General features: G+C 35.5%; 1 protein-coding gene across 1 annotated transcript in view; it reads left to right on the top strand.

Annotated features, from left to right (window-relative positions):
• LOC111142096 (general transcription factor IIIC subunit 3) overlaps positions 1 to 15,956 on the top strand; it is a 35,824-nt gene extending 19,868 nt beyond the window's left edge. Inside the window, exons 11-18 of the mRNA XM_022495052.1 lie at positions 1,767 to 1,969; positions 2,714 to 2,815; positions 4,272 to 4,407; positions 6,229 to 6,466; positions 7,045 to 7,235; positions 9,424 to 9,548; positions 12,830 to 12,982; positions 14,528 to 15,956. Coding sequence (XP_022350760.1) covers positions 1,767 to 1,969; positions 2,714 to 2,815; positions 4,272 to 4,407; positions 6,229 to 6,466; positions 7,045 to 7,235; positions 9,424 to 9,548; positions 12,830 to 12,982; positions 14,528 to 14,650 — 1,271 coding nt within the window. The 3' untranslated portion in view covers positions 14,651 to 15,956. The remainder of the gene's footprint in view (positions 1 to 1,766; positions 1,970 to 2,713; positions 2,816 to 4,271; positions 4,408 to 6,228; positions 6,467 to 7,044; positions 7,236 to 9,423; positions 9,549 to 12,829; positions 12,983 to 14,527) is intronic.
• The last annotated feature ends 502 nt before the right edge of the window (positions 15,957 to 16,458 follow it).

The raw sequence follows: 16,458 nt of genomic DNA, 5'->3' as shown, positions 1-16,458 counted from the left end.
GTGTGCAACGTAGTGACTCGGTCATCCTGTGAATGTCAGTGTTGTCCGTTGTCTTGGTGTGCCGCCACCTGATTTCCCCCACACTAGTGCTTTGGAAGAGTGATTCATTTAACGGTACCAGCATGAAGTAGGACTAACATGTCTGTGTTAAAAAATACTTTGTACGTGTCTTTTACCTATCTTAACCATAGGCTCCAATTTCTAGTAATAGATTGTCAGACTTGGGGTGCGGTCTAATTTTCAAGAGCTTTAATGAATTTATATTAAATATGTTATTTTGAGGAAAAAGTTAATGTATTTTGAGTGTTCTTTGAGCTCCAGATATGCTCAAGATTGGGTTTTATGTATCTTCATTTTATTGCATCTAAATTTATAATAATCCGAAATGAAGTAGAAAAAATTACTTATAAAAAACAACTAAGTTTCTTAAATGTACGAAAGCCAAAAAATACTCTAATAGGATTTTATATTGAATCCACATAAAAGATGCATTAAAATTTGAGTAGTCTTTGTCTAGAATACTACATGATGGCAGAAAGTTCTAATAGTTCTTAAAATATTACATAATGGTCGAAGGTACTCTATAGCTAGAGAAGCATTGATTGACAATCTGGGTTATTTTGAGACATATCACAGACAGGAAATTGCAGAAAACGCTTAGAGATAACTCTTTACCGTTTGGATGACTGAACATGAATACAGATGTGATACCATCATAAAAACTACAGTATTTGTGGCATTTGAATTTTGAAGACATGAGTGAGGAGTTGGAGTTTTTATTGCCTGTTATCAAAGTTTAACCTGAGGATGATATTCAGCAGAGAGTTGAGAAATTGGAGATTTAAGAAAGCAATTGGAGGCAAAAGTATCATTTTAGGAGGTAATTGCAGTGAAAAAGGAATGAGATAAAAAAGTCCTAGATTAGTGTTATCACTATTACAGTGGCGAGTTCAACTGCTGGGACTTAATGATTAATTGACATAAAATTTGAGGAATAGAGCCCAATAATCCCCTTCTGAGAACTTACCCTGAGGAAATAATTGAGTATGACAGGAGGTAGTTTATATTGGGGGTCATGGAACCTAGGAGCCTGGCAAGTAACAGAGTGAGTGAAATAGGCAAGTAAAGAGACTGAAGGTAGTGGGGAGAACTGGAGAATCCTCTCTGAAGGATGCTGCTGCTGTTTCTCAAATCCGTATTTTTCAAAAGAATCCAGTAACTTGGGAGTTCATAAAAATCCCAGTTCTAAAAAACATAGATCGTGTATTGTTTTTAACAGCACTATGGCTTAAAAAAACGGATCTGTGGTCTAGATTGGCTTGCCAGTTTTTAAACTACGGCTTATATACATGAAAATGTTTACTGCAGTGTTATTTATTAAAGTAAACATTTGGAAATAACCCAAATATCAGATAATATGGTAAAATAAACAATCAGTTGAATGTTATAAACATTCAGAATGGTAAGGAAGACGTGGGAAGTGTTGAAAGCATAATGCTAAGTGAGTAAAGCAGAACTCCAAAGTGTGTATCTATGTTGTTTGTATCCTTGTAGCTATTTGGATTTAGTTGGAGAAATCCATAGATTGATGAGTCAGTAGATGGAGATTAGACGGGTTAGTTGTTTTAAAGTACTAGAAATAAGCATTTCATTTTTGTTACAATTATTTTTTTACTGCTGTAAAGTTTTTTTTTAATGGAAAAATAATCTTGGCAATCTTACAGATATGTAGATCATATTTATGCTTTATTTTAACATCATCTTAGAATGTTTAAAGGCCTTAGGCTATATGGAACGTGCTGCGGAAAGCTATGGCAAAGTGGTTGATCTGGCCCCCCTTCATTTGGATGCAAGAATTTCACTTTCCACCCTTCAGCAGCAGCTGGGTCGTCCTGAGAAAGCTCTGGAAGCTCTGGAACCCATGTATGATCCAGATACTTTAGCACAAGATGCAAATGCTGCACAGCAGGTAGGTTCTGTCACATAAAAGGAAGTTTTTCTTGGTAGATTATATTTTTGAACTTTTTCCTCCATTAAAGATGTCTCTACAGCATATATCCAAAAAGTTTATTTTAGTATATTAAACTCAGCATTTTTTTAAAGATTTTATTTATTTATTTGACAGAGAGAGACACAAGGAGAGAGGGAACACAAGCAGGGGAAGTGAGAGAGGGAGAAGCAGGCCTCCAGCTGAGCGGGGAGCCCCATTCCGGGCTCGATCCCAGGACCCTGGGATCATGACCAAAGCTGAAGGCAGATGTCTAACAGCTGAATCACCTAAGCACCCCTCAGCATTTTTGAAAAGTGATTTTGAATCTTAAGTTTCAGCCTCTTTTTTTTTTTTTTTTAAAGATTTTATTTATTCATTTGACAGATAGAGATCACAAGCAGGCAGAGAGGCAGGCAGAGAGAGAGGAGGAAGCAGGCTCCCTGCTCAGCAGAGAGCCCGATGCGGGGCTTGATCCCAGGACCCTGGGATCATGACCTGAGCCGAAGACAGAGGCTTTAACCCACTGAGCCACCCACGCGCCCCAAGTTTCAGCCTCTTGTTAGACATTATAAATTACAGTATCTAAAATACTGGATTTTTAAGTTGTGAAAGATCATAAAGCAAATGTTCTTAAGGTTTGATTTCTAAAATTTTTCTGTGCAAACAAAACAACTTGCAGAAAGGAATCTTGTCACATTCATTATTATGTGCTCATTTATTTAGGAACTGAAGTTACTGCTTCATCGTTCTACTCTCCTGTTTTCTCAAGGCAAAATGTGTGGTTATGTGGACACCTTACTTACCATGTTAGCCATGCTTTTAAAGGTGGGTAATGGTCATTCTGTACATTAGCACTGTTGACTTTTTAAATGTTTCAAATTTGATTTAAGCATAGGTTATAGCTGTTAACCTTTTTTTTTTTTTTAAGATTTTATTTATTTACTTGACAGAGATCACAAGTAGGCAGAGAGGCAGGCAAAGAGAGAGGGAGGAAGCAGGCCTCCTGCTGAGCAGAGAGCCTGATGTGGGGCTCGATCCCAGGACCCTGAGATCATGACCTGAGCCGAAGGCAGAGGCTTAACCCACTGAGCCACCCAGGTGCCCCAATATAGCTGTTAAACTTTTAAAAATGAAAGTCAGATATAGACAGAAGACTTAAAGCTTAATTGTATGTACAGTTAACCTTTGAACAACATGGGAATTAGGGAGACCAAGCCTAACGCACTTGGAAATCCATGTATAACTTTTGACTTCCTAAAAACTTAACTACTGATAGCCTACAGTTAAATGGAAGCCTCACTGATAACGTGAACAGCTGATTCACATATATTTTGTAGGTTGTATGTATTATATATACATACAATAAAGGAAGCTGGAGAAAAAATGTTTAAAAATGTTAAGAAAATTAGGAGGAGAAAATACATTTATAGTACTATACTATAAAAAATTCATGTATAAATGAATCAGTGCAGTTCAAACCTGTGTTGTTCAAGGGTCGACTGTAATTGAAACTTCTACATGAAAGCTTAAACTTAACTGTGGAGTAAGTGAAATAAAATCTTTGCTAGTACCTATCTAGAAAAGTGAGAACCATAGAATAATCAGATATTGGCCTTCTAGATATCACAATGTGCCAGAATTATTTGCTTTGTAAAAATGTTTTCCACATGTGACATTTCTGAGTCTAGTGTTTTTGTTGGGAAGTAGTTTGTGTGTGTGTTTGTGTGTAAGAATTTATGTAACTTCTTTTTCCCTACTAAGATGTGGTCTACATTCCTCTGGTAGGAAGAAAAAAATAAATCTATTCGTTCTCTTTTAGATGTTTAAATGCACAATAATTTGGCCTTTTTTTCCCCTACTAAAGATTACAGGCACACCTGCAATACTTGTGTCCCACAGATTTTCTTTTTCTTTCCTTTATTTCCTTTTAAGATCTTATTTATTTCAAAGAGAGAAAAAGCGAGCGTGTGAACAGAGGAAGAGAGACTCCGCACTGAGGACACGCTCAGTGTGGGGCTCAGTTCCAGGACTGAGATCATGACCAGAGCCAAAGTCGGACACTTAACTGGCTGAGCCACCCAGTCACACCACCCCCACAATAGATTTTCTTTAAAAAGTTATATGACCTGAGCGCCTGGCTGGCTCAGTTGCTAGAGCTTGCAACTCTTGATCTTGGAGTTGTGAGTTTGAGCCCTGCATTAGGTATGGAGATTACTTAGAAATAAAATATTAAAAAGAAATAATATGACTAAAAGATCTCAAATTATTATCTTTAATTCAGGTAGCAATGAATAGAGCCCAAGTTTGTTTGATATCTAGTTCCAAATCTGGAGAGAGGCATCTCTACCTTATTAAAGTGTCAAGAGACAAAATATCAGACAACAGTGACCAAGAGACAGCAAATTGTGATGCAAAAGGTAATTCTTTCATTTGCTTTATTACATAAAATACTCCTGAAGTATCACCTGATAGTAATCTAATTGAAAATATACCCTTCTCAAATAAAATAAAATTTTCTAATCCAGATTCCTTAAGTATAATAAACTCATTTGATGTTGAGAAAGAAAAGGAAGGTTATGTAAATACTTTAACTTTTGAAAATTGAAAGGAAAACATCTGCTTGAATCTTCCTGTGAAAAAACTAAATGGAACTTTTGACTTCTAAAGAAGAAAATATACCTTATTTTAAGAAATCTGTGAAGATGAGATGGCAGTATAAATTACTGTATTTGTCCAGTGACTTCAGTTACATGTTTCATTCTCTGTTAAATTCATTTTTGACAAATGTAGTCATAGAAACTCTGAAAATAAATTGCTTTGACCCAGTCTCAAGTAATACGACTTTAAAAGGCATCTGTTTTTAGCTGGTAATGCATCAAGTACGTTTGGGTGAGGTTATTACTCAGAAAACTTGAAAAAAGTTTAAATTGGAATTAATCGGTCTGTCAGAAAATTATTTCATTGTTAATTAAGTCAGTAGACCTTGTTAAATAATTGTTACAGGCGTGGCAGTGTGCCATGGGATAGGATTTAGAATCCAGAAGAGCTAAATCGCCATAAGCACATTATAAGGACCTAACATTAAGCAAGGTTTTGCAGGCAGGGGAGAGTCAGGAGACGAATGGCGGTCAGCTGCTCGTAATCTAGTCATAAATGCCTCAGAACCCTGCTGTCTCAGCAGTCCGCCCGAAGGTAGACTCTGCTTCATGTATTTAAGACTATTTCATTAAGGTATATTTTTCTATATATGTGATCCTTCCTGGTTTTCTCTTTCAGTATTTTCTCCTTTCAGATCTATTCGTTTTTCTTAGGGTCGTAAGGGTTTTTTTGTTAGTTCATTTCTTCCTGGTGGACATCACGTTACACTGGTGTGTACCAGGATAGGATGCAAGGCCTCTTGGCGTTACTTGCATCTCTGTGTCCTGAATTTTTCACTCAGCATTTTCTCACGGATGTTTTCTCATGTTGCTCTTTTCTTCATAGCTGTTACCATTAAGGAATGTGAAATATTCCATTGGTAGTTCCATATTTTAAATATTCCCTTATTATTTTTTGATATATGGTTGCTTCTGATAATTTTCTTTTATAGATGGTACTGCAGTGAGCATTGTCATGCCCATATCCATATTTTTGACTACTTGTATAGGATAGAGTCTCAGAATTCTGGGTTAAAGACTAAAAAATTTTGTGGCTTTCAGTATTTCTCAAGAATTACAAATTTATAAAAAGGGGCTTCTTACAGACAAAGAAGGCAAGGTTTTTAAGGAAGGAAATTTTGAGGCAGAGAAAAAATTAAGATTATAACAAGATCAAGAACAATCTGAATCTCAAATTATGAATTTCAAGTGCTTTGTTAAACACACATTTGAATGCTTTGTATGTGTAGAATCCTGTATCTGACCTCAGTCGTGGAATACACGCTCGTTCTGCCCTATAGGACCATGTATCCTAGCTAGCACCGAGATATAAATGAGGTAGCTGGACTTTGTAGAGGACAAATCCAAAGTAAGAATAATCTGGGATTGCCGATTGTTAAGCAGAGCAGAAAGGGTGGTGTTGAAGTAGTATAAATGAGCAACTATCCACTTATCATATTATCACAAGAGTGTTGGCAAGAATTCAGGCCCATAGGATTGTGGTTATTAAATTTAACCTTAAAACTGATCATATGAAATTTTCTAATACTGCTATTTCCTAAAGTACAGTGTCCTAACTGATTTTCACTGGTATCATTTTAGCAATATTTGCTGTACTCACGAGTGTCTTGACAAAAGATGACTGGTGGAACCTTCTATTGAAGGCCATATATTGCTTGTGTGACCTATCCCGATTTCAGGAGGCTGAGCTACTTGTGGATTCTTCATTGGAATATTACTCATTTTATGATGACAAGCAGAAACGCAAAGAACTAGAATACTTTGGTCTTTCTGCTGCAATACTGGACAAAAATTTCAGAAAGGCATACAACTATATCAGGTAATTTTCTAATAGTTTATTTTAGATTCGTTGAAAGAGTATGTGTATTCACTTTGGCTTAGTCTCTTATGCTCAAGAATTAAGTTGTTTTAACTCTCTTGTTACTCACTGGTTAATTCAGGTCATTGGTGATTCTCAGGGGCATCCTCTCTCATATAGCCTCTTGTGCCTTAATCCCCCCATTTATAAAATGACATCATAATACTACCACCTGGAAGGATTATTGTGAGGGCTAAGTGGTTTATTATATATAAGGCCTTTTAACAATGTCTGGCACACATTATTATTAACTATTATTCCCTGTTCATTGTGCTGCAGCTCTAGGGGCAGGGGGAGAAACGGTGAAACTTAAACTACTTGATTTTTTGTTACTGTGTTGAAAAGAACAAATGATGTAGAAATACTAACTTAAGCAGCATTTTCTGGGAAAAATCTTTGTGTAAATGTTTCTGCTTAAATACATTGAGACAATGTGCTTTTTCTTGGAAGATGTTGCTGCACTGAAGGAGTTCATTCTTAGAAATACAAGTTTTTCTTTTACACAGTTTTTTACCCTCACTGTCTTTCTGCAATTTTAGGGTAATGGTAATGGAAAATGTCAATAAACCTCAGCTCTGGAACATTTTCAATCAGGTTACCATGCACTCCCAAGAAGTACGACATCATCGCTTCTGTCTTCGTCTAATGCTGAAAAACCCAGATAATCATGCCCTGTGTGTCTTAAATGGACACAATGCATTTGTATCTGGTAGTTTTAAGCATGCGCTTGGTAAGTGTCCTCGACAGGACTTTGTCAAGTGTGGACGAAGTGGTGGTTAACAGGTAGGCCTCTGGAGTGGAACTACCTGTGTTTAAATCGCACTCAGTTTCTTTATCTCTGAAATGAAGGTAATATTTGGACCTACTTTATAAATTATTGTGAAAATTAAATGTGTTAATATAAAGTATTTTTTTAATGCCTGGCCCATATACTAAGTAGCTGTTAGCAACAATGATAATATTAATACTTATTTTCCTTATGAAGCTTTGGTTTCAAAAGGCTGAAGTAAGTCATAATTCATTTTAGAGGTCAGTAGTTCCCCTGCTGAGGCTTGATTTTTTTTTTTTTAATTTTGAAGATTTTTTAAAAAATTTATTAGAGAGAGAGAGAGCACACAAGCAGGGGGAGCGGCAGGGAGAGGGAGAGGCAGGCTCCCTGCAGAGCAGATAATGCAATGTAGGGGTCAATCCCGGGACCCTAGGATCATGATCTGAGCCAAAGGCAGACACTTAACTGACCAAGCCACCCAGGTGCCCCTCCTCCTTTTATTTTTAAGAGAGGGAGCATGTACAAGTGAGGGAGGGAAGGAGAAGGCAGGAGAATCTTCCACAGGCTCCACACCCAGCATGGAGCCCAACACAGGGCTCTGTCTCATGACCTGAGCCAAAGTCAAGAAACAGAAGCTTAACCAACCGAGCTGCCCAGGTGCCCCAGGTTGTTTTTAAAATAATTTTCATTAATTATGGATACTTTGCCACCTAATTTTAATTTGCTATAGTACAAAAAAGGATTTAAGATTTGCTGATAGTTCCTTGAAGAGATGAGTCTTTATGTCAAGATTTATTTACATAGTGCCTGCTAATTCTAATTAAACTCAGGGAAAATTAATCACTTAAAATCTTCTGTAATAATGAATCAGAAGCAAGTAAGTAGAAAAATATTTGGCCAAATGTTTAAACTTAAAATGAGGCATGTGTCTCTTGCTGGCTAAAAGCTAATGTTGCCAGGTTCACTTCTGGATAAACTGGGATGTTGACTGTTTAATACTTTCAGTGTTTCTTCACGTATAGCCGGTATTTTTATAATCGTTCAGCCAGTAACCTTGCACATCAGACATTGAAACTCGTCTATTGTGTGGGGAATTGTTTGTTTAATGTTAAGAAATATAAAATAGAGAGTTATATTGTTGTCTTATATTTAGGACCTTCTACTGGGGTAAAAATAGAAAGTGCAATGGCAGTCCACCATCTGTGCTGCTTAAGAGGTTCTGGGGTGCAGAACCTTCTGGCATAGAAGCTGGAGAGAATGGAGGTTTTTATTTATGTATGACAAATTCTAGATCATCCCTTTAGAAGAAAAGTCTGCTTAAAAATTTTCTTCAAGGGGCACCTGGCTGGCTCAGTGGGTTAAAGCCTCTGCCTTCAGCTCAGGTCATGATCCCAGGGTCCTGGGATCGAGCCCCGTATCGGGCTCTCTGCTCAGCGGGGAGCCTGCTTCCTCCTCTCTCTCTGTCTGCTTCTCTGCCTACTTGTGATCTCTGTCTGTCAAATAAATAAATTAAAAAAAAAATTTTTTTTCTTCAATTCCCCTATCTCATATGGTTAAGCTTTTTTTTTTTTTTTTATGGTTAAGCTTTTGACATGAAATAATTGCATATATAGAATCCATGGAAACATAGAAAACATCTTTTTCTCAGGAAACAACACCCATAATCTAAAAAACAAAACAGAACTATTTTTCTTTTTCTCACCTCCGTGATCCATTATATTTGAATTCATAAAAAACAGATCAATTAATTTTACAGACTCATTTGCCAAAAGACGCCTTCTCTTGTTTCTTTTAAAATAGATTTAAGATCATAGAGTAGGTTTATGATCATAATTAATAAATTGTTTATTTTGGAAATATTACTCTACATGGAAGTGTCTAGCTGTGCCTAGAAGAAAGTTACTTTTAGTTGCTCACATTTAATCTTTGTAGTCAGGATACATTTATAGATGTAAATCCTCCAAATTTTATTATATTTTATGCATTGTTTTAAAATCCAAACTAATGTGCATCTGGTTGATATTTTAGAAAACATACCTTGCATATGTTAAAAATCAGTACTGTTTAGCCATAAAATACATTTGAATAAGTGAAGAAACAAGGAACCGTCCTCGTGTCACACCATTTGACATCACTGTTCTTTTTTCAGGACAATATGTGCAAGCCTTTCGCACCCATCCCCATGAACCTCTCTACAGCCTCTGTATAGGCCTGACATTTATTCACATGGCGTCTCAGAAGTATGTCTTAAGGAGACATGCTCTCACTGTGCAGGTAATTCATTTGGCTTTCTCATTTCTTGGTTTTACATTCTTTAAAAATGAATATACTTAATGCTTTTATTGTCCTGCTTTAAAAGTAATACCTGCTTAGTGTACATGATGGAAGTTCCCAATACCTGTCCCTGTGTTCAGCACTCATGGACTTAACATGTGGTGGTGCTCCTGGCTAAGACTTAAGTAGCCATGTAGAATGCGTTTACAGCCAGATCATACAGAAAGAAGACAGCAGAATCTGGAGGGTTCCCTATACTCTAGAGCCCCTGAGGCCTCCAGCCTTCTAGGTCCTGAAGACTGATTTATTGTAAATCCATTTAAAATACATGTATAAAAATATATACAATAACGTGAGTGTATGTGGCTGTGGACTGTTTCCTTACATCATCACCAACAGATTGCTCTTTTAAAGCTTTCTGATTCTTTTTTTTTTTAATATTTTTTTAAAGATTTTATTTTTATTTATTTATCTGACAGAGATGACAAGTAGGCAGAGAGGCAGGCAGAGAGAGAGGAGGAAGCAGGCTCCCTGCGGAGCAGAGAGCCCGATGCGGGGCTTGATCCCAGGACCCTGGGATCATGACCCGAGCCGAAGGCAGAGGCTTTAACCCACTGAGCCACCCAGGTGCCCCAAGCTTTCTGGTTCTTAACAGAAATTTGAAATTAGTCTTTTCATATTCTTGTTCACTTTTTTATATAGCTCGTGTTCTCTAATAAGAATATAAATTCCAGGGATGCCTGTGTGGCTCAGTTGGTTAAGCATCGACTCTTGATTTCAGCTCAGGTCATGATCTTGGAGAAGTGGAGTGGAGCCTGCTTAAGATTCTCTTTCCCTCTGCCCTCTTCCACAAAGTGCATGTTCTTTCGCCAAAAAAAAAAGTATAAATTCCAAAAGATGAGGGAGTCATCTGTTTTGTTCACCACTGTATCTTTAAAACTTTTGTGTTGTTTTTATGTTTGTATGTTTGATGCATTTTGTTTATTTACTTATTTTCTTTTCACCACTGGATGTATTTATTTGCAGAGAGGGTTATATGTTTGATGCATTTTGAAGACTTTTTTTTAAGTAGTGTGGAAGGAAAGAATATGTTGGCTTGAATGGAGTAGCACGATTGAGTAAGGATTTTTTGTTTTGTTTTTCAAAAGTAAAATGGTTAAAAGAAAGCCTAAATTCGAAAGATGATAACTGTTGAAGCTGGGTATTGGGGTCTGTTATAATGTTCTCTTTACTTTTGTATATTCGAAAATTTTCATAATAAAAAGTAAAAACTAAAGCCCAGAAATTTTCCTTTTCTTGGGTATTTATTTGTGATACTTGTCCACTTCTTGCTCTGTGCTTTTTTTCTCTCTTAACGGATGCTTTTGCTGTATGAAGTATGTAGGATTGCGTATAAATTAAATACGTAATGAAGGTGCAGTGTGCCGGAGATGGGCAGGTAGCAGTGAGTGTACAGGCCGAAATTCCTTGCCCTTACGAGGCTTATGTTCTGGTAAATCCTGATAGGAAATTTTTATGGATAGACTCATTATTAAATAGTTAAAATATGTAGTTTTTTGGCCTGGTAAGGAAAAAATTTTATATACTTCAAAGTAATTTAGAAGCTAAATTTCAAAGCACTCTTATCGTTAAACAGCAGTTTTTAATTTGTTGGGGATAGAGATCAAGCAATAAGAGATGGGCTTATGGGAGTTTTTTGTCCTAATCTTTGTACTTTTGTGTGTTTTAAACATTTCCATTAAAAGTTTCCAAAAACAAGTTTTATCGTAAATACCATGATTCTTAAATTGTTTTAATCTCTCATGAATCTGTTTCTTCATGCTATGTGACCAGTTTGTTTCCCTTTAGAGTACTTAAAAAAAAACTAATTTCATATGTTTTACTAAAATCTTTTATGATTTCTTCTATCTGTATAATATTTTATAGACCGTATATACTTGGGCCCTTTAGTGAAAAATGTGATAAAAATGTTTGAAATGTAACATACTTAATGTTAAAACTCTTGTTTCTATTTCATTAAAATTTTTTGTCATATTTTTGTAGTTTTTGTATTTGATGATTTATAGTGCCTAAGAGATAAAGTGTCTATCCCCATTACCTAGTTTTTAAATCACTAATTACTTACTGAGTGTTTCAGGGGTCTCCTAAATTTGTTAAAAATTTCTTAAAATGTAGCAGGTAACTCAAATCCTATTATTGTATCAAAAGCCTTGAAAGTTTATTTACATTGCAGCAGTTCTTTTGGGATTATTTACTATTCTTCCTCAGATTTTTGCAATTTATTACTTTAAAATAAGATTTGATATTTGAGACTAATAGTTTGTCTGCTTTACTTAACTAAGAACCATAATTTTCAGTATCACAGAGGTCATATTCATATACATAAGTAGGTTCTTTTGTTATTCAGAAAGTGATTTTTTTTTAGTGAACATAATTATTTTTATCCCTAAAATGCTTTAATTCTAAAAAATTCATTAATTTTTATTTGTGATCATTTATTTGAAAGCAGATCACCCAGGGAATAGTTGCATTTTATATTCTGTATTCACAGATAATATGTTTGTTTAATTACTTAACATAGGACGCTTGTACTTTTGCAGTTTGTAACTTTCTGTGGCTGGTAACTGGAAGCTACATGAAAGGTGGAAATTAATACAGGAAGAGGTAAAGAAGCAAGTTGCTTTTGGACACTGTAACACACATGGAGTCTGCATTATTATAGCTGCATTCTGAAATAACCCGTTTTTCCGTAAAGTCGGAGTCAGAAGCTTTCAGGGGAAAAAAATGACATTTTTTTTTTGGTTAAGAAGTTAGTAAGAGAGGCAATTTACAAAAAGGTACTATTTACCCAGAAAGCTGCTTCTCCCTGAGAAGAAACCTTTCTAAAATTATTTTAAGGGCTCAGATTTTATATTTTGCTTAAGGTTTTAGACATCTTGAATCAAAAAGCTTATTGGCCTCTAACATCACAAAAGCCAACTTGGAATCTTCAAAGAAAAAAAAAATCCTGTCTTATTAGAGATTATGGATCTTTGACAGTTGTGACATTTGACTTTGTTTTCTGTGAATATTTTATCCTTAGCTTAAAAAAAAAAATCTTTTATACCTTCAGAAGAGCTCTTGACTATACTGTGATATGGAACTACACTACAGACCTATGTTCTTGGAGGATGGGACTCTTTTTTGATTGTATTTTGTGCAGAGTATACCTGGCACATATATTGGTTCAAATACATATTTGTCCAGTGATTACAATACTGAATTATTTATCTTTTTGGTAGGGCTTTTCTTTTCTTAATCGATACCTCAGTATACGTGGACCTTGCCAGGAATCATTCTACAATTTGGGCCGTGGTCTTCACCAACTGGGGCTGATTCATCTTGCAATCCACTATTACCAGAAGGCCCTGGAACTCCCTCCACTTGTGGTAGAGGTATTTTATGATTTGCTTCTGCTTTTTTTTTTTTTTTAAGATTTTATTCATTTATTAGAGAGAGCTCACGAGCAGGGGGAGTGAGGGAAAAGAAGGGAGAGAATCTCAAGCAGACTTCTTGCTAAGCACAGAGTCTGATGTGGGGCCTGATCTCATGACCCTGAGATCATGACCTGAGCCAAAATCAAGAGTTGGTGCTTAACCAGTTGAGCCACCCAGGGGCCCCGTATGATTAATTTTAAAAACTGATGAGTCACTTCATCTATCAATAAGTACAGTTAGCTCATGTCATAGTCCAGACAGTGAAATAAATTGTGTATTAGAATGCATTTTTTCTTTATTGAATGTATTTATGTAATTGTGTTCAGCAACAAGTAGCTCTTCATCATTCTGGCCTTGTTACCTGATCAGCAACCATGTGGGTATACACAGCTTGTGGTTATGACCATCTCCGTTCCCTTAAGGTAGCCCTTGTGGTTTACAGGTATGAGCTGGTAGACACAAAGCCCGAGTATTGAGTAATATAGCCATTGTTCATTTTCAAGTTCAAATATAACTAAAGTATTTCTTTATAGAGATGGAAGACCAGTATAAATATAGTTTTGTTTAAGATAACGTAATACAGGGTAAATTGTTGCTAGTACTACGATAATCTGTGTTTAAAGTCTCATTCCTATTTAAATTTCTGAAGAAAAATACTGTTTTCATCCTCATATGCCCTCACAACTGTTTTGTATTACCCTTGTTCAATGTTAGTCATTAAGCAAATGAATACATACTTTTGTGTTCTTTATTTCATAAATACCTTTAGGTATTGCTCCTTAAGCTTTATAGGTATCATTTTGTTGTTGTAGGTATTTTTACAGTTGACCCCAAAATTTTGTATTGGGGAAGATTTAGAAACATAGATCTAACCTACTCCATTGAGTTCATTGCTTTGCTATTTAAGTAGGAAAAAAGGTAATAACACCCCTAGGGTAATTATTATTATTATTATTAAATTGGTATATGTCTTCTTATACCTATCCTTTAAATGCCTTTCTGTTATATAGTACAGGTATTTTTTCCCCATCTAGTCATTTGTGTTATAATATTTTCTTTTTTAAATGAATAAGTTTTACGTTTTTAATGAATTCATATCTATTAAGCTTTTCCTTTATAGTTTCTACTTTTGCTATTATACTTAGAAGGGCCTTTCCTGCCCAAGATTATATTATTATATTATTTAGCCATAATTTTTTTCTTATATGGTTTCATTTTCTTAATCTTAGATTCTTAATTCATCTGGAGTTTATTCTGCTGTTGTTTCTGGGTGAAACTCTTTTAACTTATTGGTTAGACATTTTTAATTATTTAATAATATAGTTATTACAGCGATTAACTGAATCAGCATTACCTAATAAAAATTTTGATCCAAGGTATATGCCTAGTTTTATATGTTTTTTATAGTAACATGAATTTTAGTATTTAAATACTGTTATTTGCCATAAAATTGTCCTGGCTGTCAGTTTGAAATATAACTCATTCATGTATTTTTCCTCCTAGGGTATAGAAGTTGACCAGTTAGACTTACGAAGAGATATTGCCTACAATTTGTCTCTCATTTATCAGAGCAGCGGGAATATTGGAATGGCTCAAAAGCTTTTGTATACCTATTGCTGTGTATAAAGTACCTCAACTGAGAGGGAATCATCGGTGCTCTGTGTGTGGACCACTGTTCTCTAAGGGCTTAGGATTAACCCCCAACTGGAAATGACAATTTCAGAATTATCCGTGTATTTAACTTTTAATATGTGATAATGATCTTTTGATATGCAAAAATTATCATTCCTTTAAGAATTTGTACATTCTTCTGTCATTTTGTTTTTAGTAAAATTGTCTCCAAAGGTGTTAGCCTTTAAGCCAGCGTGGGGTTGACTGTGCTGATTTTTTACTCATAACATTTATTCATCTGTGCATTCAGTACTATATATTAAACACCTGTGTACCAGGCCCTGTGATGGGTCCTTGGAATACAGTAGTAGGGCAGACGTGACCTCTCAGTACGATTCTTTAACTACAGAACTTGAGTATACGTTCATTTGAAAGAGATGTTTGCTGCGTTTTCCGCCGACATTCTTATGGTTGAGTTGTCCTCTTATTTGTGCTCTGCTGCTATTGCACGTGCAGTTTCCCAAATACAATGGAAAAGGATGTTGCTTATTAAGGAAAGACCAATTGGGACTCTTTCTCCTATCAACACAATTGTGTGATTCACTTGGCTCCTATGAAAATGATTTGAAATGGTTATGTAGTAGGAAGACACATAATTGAGTTAATCTTTTACTTGTCACCTGCATGTGTCTTAGTTGTATAGATCGAGACCTGGGAGACTGGCATAATTCAAAACATCCTGTTCCGAGGCAGATGAAAAACATGCATTACCAGTGTTGGTGGTTTTCAGACCAAAAAATAGGGAAGAGAGGACAGAGTTCAATAATGTGACCTAGTTTGCATTTCAAGATCACTAGGAAGGTAGGAAGACTAGGGAATTATATGTATGGAATAAAGTATTGCTGTGATAAACTACAAGAACTAGATTAATTTTTTTAATTAAATATGGTATGTTTTTGAATCTAAGATAACAATACTTTTAAGATACACTACAGGATTACTAACCGCTCCTTTCTTTTTAGGGGAAAAATGTTGTAATAAATGTGCGTATGGATTATAAGACCTAGTCTAATTGTGGGAGGGAAACAGTAGACTTAGGATCAAAGAAATACAGTGAGGGCTTTTTAGGAATTCTTAGCTGCTCTTTATCCTGTATATACAACTTTGTAGTTGAAAATCAAAATTTGTATATATTAAGTAAATGTATCGTGCACTCTGCATGTGTTTATTTAAATGTATATATACTTTAAATAAATTCTATTTTTATAATTAAAAATTAATTCTTTCACATGCTTATATATTTTATTTCCTGCCATTTGCAGGTAATAATAAAGCTAACTGATAGTTTGTAAGTTAGAGTTATTATCTTTGAATCCTATGGAATTGGGTATTCTATGTTCTGAGTTTTTCTTTTGAATTAAACTTAGTGGGCTATTGGGGCGCCTGGGTGGCTCAGTCGATTGTGTGTGTGCCTTCAGCTCAGGTCATGATCCCAAGGTCCTGGGATCAAGCCCCATGTGGGGCTCCCTGTTTAGCAGGGAGCCTGTTTCTCCCTCTCCCTCCTGCTTGTGCTCTCCCTCTGTCTTGGCTATCTCTCTCTCTCAAATAAATAAAACCTTCAAAAAATAAAAAAAATAAACTCACTGGGCTATGACTCCAGTTGAAGTGCTTAACAGCCTTGTAGGAAACAATAAATCTCCCTAGCAGTATTTTTTTTTTTAAATAAATGTTGATTGAAACTTGATCTTTCATTTTTTTTTTAAAGACTTTATTGATTTGTGAGACACTCCAAGCAGGTGGAGGGTCAGAGACAGCAAGAGAAG

Source organism: Enhydra lutris, unplaced genomic scaffold (assembly GCF_002288905.1).
Source record: "Enhydra lutris kenyoni isolate GAN:26980312 unplaced genomic scaffold, ASM228890v2 scaffoldscaffold1, whole genome shotgun sequence".
NCBI lineage: Eukaryota > Metazoa > Chordata > Mammalia > Carnivora > Mustelidae > Enhydra > Enhydra lutris.
This window is presented reverse-complemented; position numbering and strand designations above follow the sequence as displayed.